This window comes from Cannabis sativa, chromosome 7 (genome assembly GCF_029168945.1).
Source record: "Cannabis sativa cultivar Pink pepper isolate KNU-18-1 chromosome 7, ASM2916894v1, whole genome shotgun sequence".
In the NCBI taxonomy this organism is placed as follows: Eukaryota; Viridiplantae; Streptophyta; class Magnoliopsida; order Rosales; family Cannabaceae; genus Cannabis; species Cannabis sativa.
Window position 1 is genome coordinate 11,952,747 of NC_083607.1, and position 3,097 is coordinate 11,955,843.

At 41.5% G+C, this 3,097-nt stretch overlaps 1 protein-coding gene across 1 annotated transcript; it reads left to right on the forward strand.

The window, feature by feature from the left end:
* The first annotated feature begins 1,698 nt into the window (after positions 1–1,698).
* On the forward strand, positions 1,699–2,745 carry LOC133039623 (uncharacterized). Its single transcript, XM_061118528.1, has one exon. It carries the CDS (start codon positions 1,699–1,701, stop codon positions 2,743–2,745), a length of 1,047 nt encoding a protein of 348 aa, XP_060974511.1.
* Positions 2,746–3,097: the final 352 nt, after the last annotated feature.

Consider the following 3,097-nt stretch of genomic DNA (forward strand, 5'->3'; position numbering starts at 1 on the left):
GCATCATGCAAAATATACTTAAACCATTTTTGCATTACAATTTTACCCCTTAACAAATAAAAAACAAAAATTCATAACACTTTCTCTCTCTCTCTCTCTCTCTCTCTCTCTCTCTCTCTCTCTCTCTCTCTCTCTCTCTCTCTCTTTCTCTCTCTCTCTCTAGAATACACACATTGTACCACCGGAGCTAGTATTCGGCCGCCTTACTCAAAGGAAACTTGAAACCCAACCAAAGCTCTAAGAAAGTCATTCCTTTAAACAATAATGGGTATGTAATTTCTTCAGTAATTATTGTTTGATTTAGATGTATTTATGTTGAAAGTAATAGATCTACACATATTCGTGGTTTTTATGTACCCTTTTGACACCCTTTGTCAATGAAACACGAAATGCAGCAAGTCTGCGTTTTTGCAACTTTAGGGATATTTTTCGACATGGTTAGCGACATTTAGCGATTAAGAGCTGACATGAGGTTAGGGATGACATTTAACGACATGTATTGACATGTAGCGACACAAGTCGCGATACATAGAATTCTTGTGTTATATTGTGGATATTTTTATTTTGCTCGACAAGTTTGCGACGTTTGTCGACATACATTTTTTTTGGAATCGGTTCACGATATGTATAGGTTCGCGATATCTTGCGACATCTAGGTTTTTCATAATTTGTGGTCATTTTGGTTTGCAGATTCAAATGTGTTTGTAGTTGTACTATATGATGGGGCTTGGGCAGTTGAAGGTGTCAACTGGATATTCAATAATCCAAAAAGTAAGATGTTAATATTTGAGGTTGACACTACTTTAGAAAAGATGAATGATATTTTGTATGAAGAGTTGGATATAGACCCTCTTGTGTATGAACTTAAAATAGAGGTGTGTTATATGTACATGAAAGGCAATATGATACCGAGTTTTAGTGAAAGATAGTCAAGTAAGATTGTTCTTAAGAATGAAGGCAAAAATTAGTGTGGAGAACTTGTTGCCACTGTTTGTGACTAAGCTTAAAAGGCATGCGGTTTTGGGGCCTACTCCGCTAACTGTCCTCCCAAGAAGTGTTGTTGGGAGTTTTGTCCCAGAAACAGATCCAGCCGTAGGGATGAATGAGCAGGCCCCTACTAATATAGATGAGGATAATAGGGTTGACAATGGATTTGACCAGTTTAATGAGTTTGATGGTACATTTTACAACAATGATCCTATAGTAGATTTAAACGAGGATGGTGATGCAGAGTTGGAAGTTGATGAAGCTATAGAGGTACCTTCTTTAAGGTTAGAACTACCTCCACCATCTCCACCACGTCTAAGGGAGCAAAGGAAATACCAAGAAAGAAGAACCCCTCGGACTGAAAATCACGAAACACCAGGCACCAGTAGCAGCCGCCCAGGTCCTCCTCGTAGTACTGTACCATCTGATTTTGAAGTTTGTACAAAATTCAAACCTATTGTGTGGACAAGGGAAGACATAGAGGAAAATAATGTTTATACAACTTCTCTTACTGGTACACATTCAGGGGAAATATATGTTGGCAAGCTGTATCCAAATAAGACTGAATTGAAAAATGTGGTTGGAAGGTTTGCATTGAAAATGAATTTTGAGTTCATGGTGAAAAAGTCTGGGACCGATGTTTTTTATGCAACTTGCAGGGGTTCAGATTGCAAATGAAGAGTGAGGGGGAGGAAGAGGGCACGTTGTGACATGTTTGAGGTTACTGTATTCCACAACGAACACACATGTAGCCTGGATTCTAGACATGCTGATAACCGTCAAGCATCACCGTGGGTTGTTGGCCAGCTCATTAAGAACAAGTTCAGATCAGATGGAACTAAGTACAAAGCTAAAGACATACAAAGGGATATGTTTCAGGAGTATGGGATCAAGATGAGCTATGAGAAGGCTTGGAGGTGCCGAGAGAAGGCACTTATGTATTCGAGGGGTACGTCAGCAGCAGCTTATAGTAAGTTACCTGGTTACTTTTACGTGCTCGAACAGAAGAATCCAGGTACTATTACAGACATTATCAAAGAGGAGAACAGGTTCAAGTACTGTTTCTGGTCATTGGCTTCTTGTAGGAGGGGATTTAAGTTTTGTCCTCCTGTGATTAGTATCGACGACACGTTCTTGAAGACAAGGTTTGGGGGCACAATGCTAGTTGCTGTAGCGTACGATGCAAATAACCAATTGTTTCCAATTGCCTTTGCAATTGTTGACAGCGAGAATCATGACTCTTGGCAGTATTTCTTGCAGAAGTTAAAGGAAGTGATTGGGGAGGTTGAAAACTTAGTGTTTGTCTCGGATAGGCATCAAAGTATTGACCATGCTGTCGAGGTTATTTTCCCCGAAGCATGCCACTGTGCATGGTACAAACATATTTCTATGAATGTCACCCACAAGTTCAAGACTGATGTATGTAACACGCAAATATGGCTGGCCGCTTACGCATGGTCGAAGAGGGAATGTGATAGACATTTGCAGGTGCTTCGACAGATGGATCCTCCCATCGCTGCTTATGTTGACAATATAGGATTAGAAAAATGGGCTCGTCCTTATTATCTAGGAGACAGGTACAACATCATGACAAACAACGCTTCAGAAAGCCTTAACAACGTGACAGAAGACATCATCTGCTTCCCAATCTTCTGGGAAGACATCTTCGTTATCACTCTCCAGGTGTTCCTCATTTTGCGGTGCAGGTGTGGGCTCTCCTTTTTGCATTGCCATCAACTCGTCCATCTTAGCCAGTAGAGTCTCCTTCAGATCTTTCTGACTCTCCGTGAAGGACCGCCTCATACTAAGATGGCTATTTACTAACCCCGTCTGTGCCAACATGACGGCTTCCTGCTAGGCCTCAAGCTTATCCAGCCGGGCCTGAATGTTATCCAACCTCTTTGCAAGGTCATTGTCCACGGTTGTACTGGTTGGAGTAGAAGGATCGGCTGGAGTAGATGGCTCGTGTACTTCAGGTGCCGGTGGTGGAGCTAAATTTTCCTTTGTCACGGCCTCGTTGATGGTCTTGGCTTGAGTTTCAAACACAGACTCATATGTACCATCAACGTCCACCGTTTGTTCCACATCCATCTCAAAGCAAAGAGGGGCT

Coding starts and splice junctions, on each gene's coding strand:
- LOC133039623 (XM_061118528.1), top strand. CDS start 1,699: ATGTTTGAGGTTACTGTATTCCACAACGAACACACATGTAGCCTGGAT.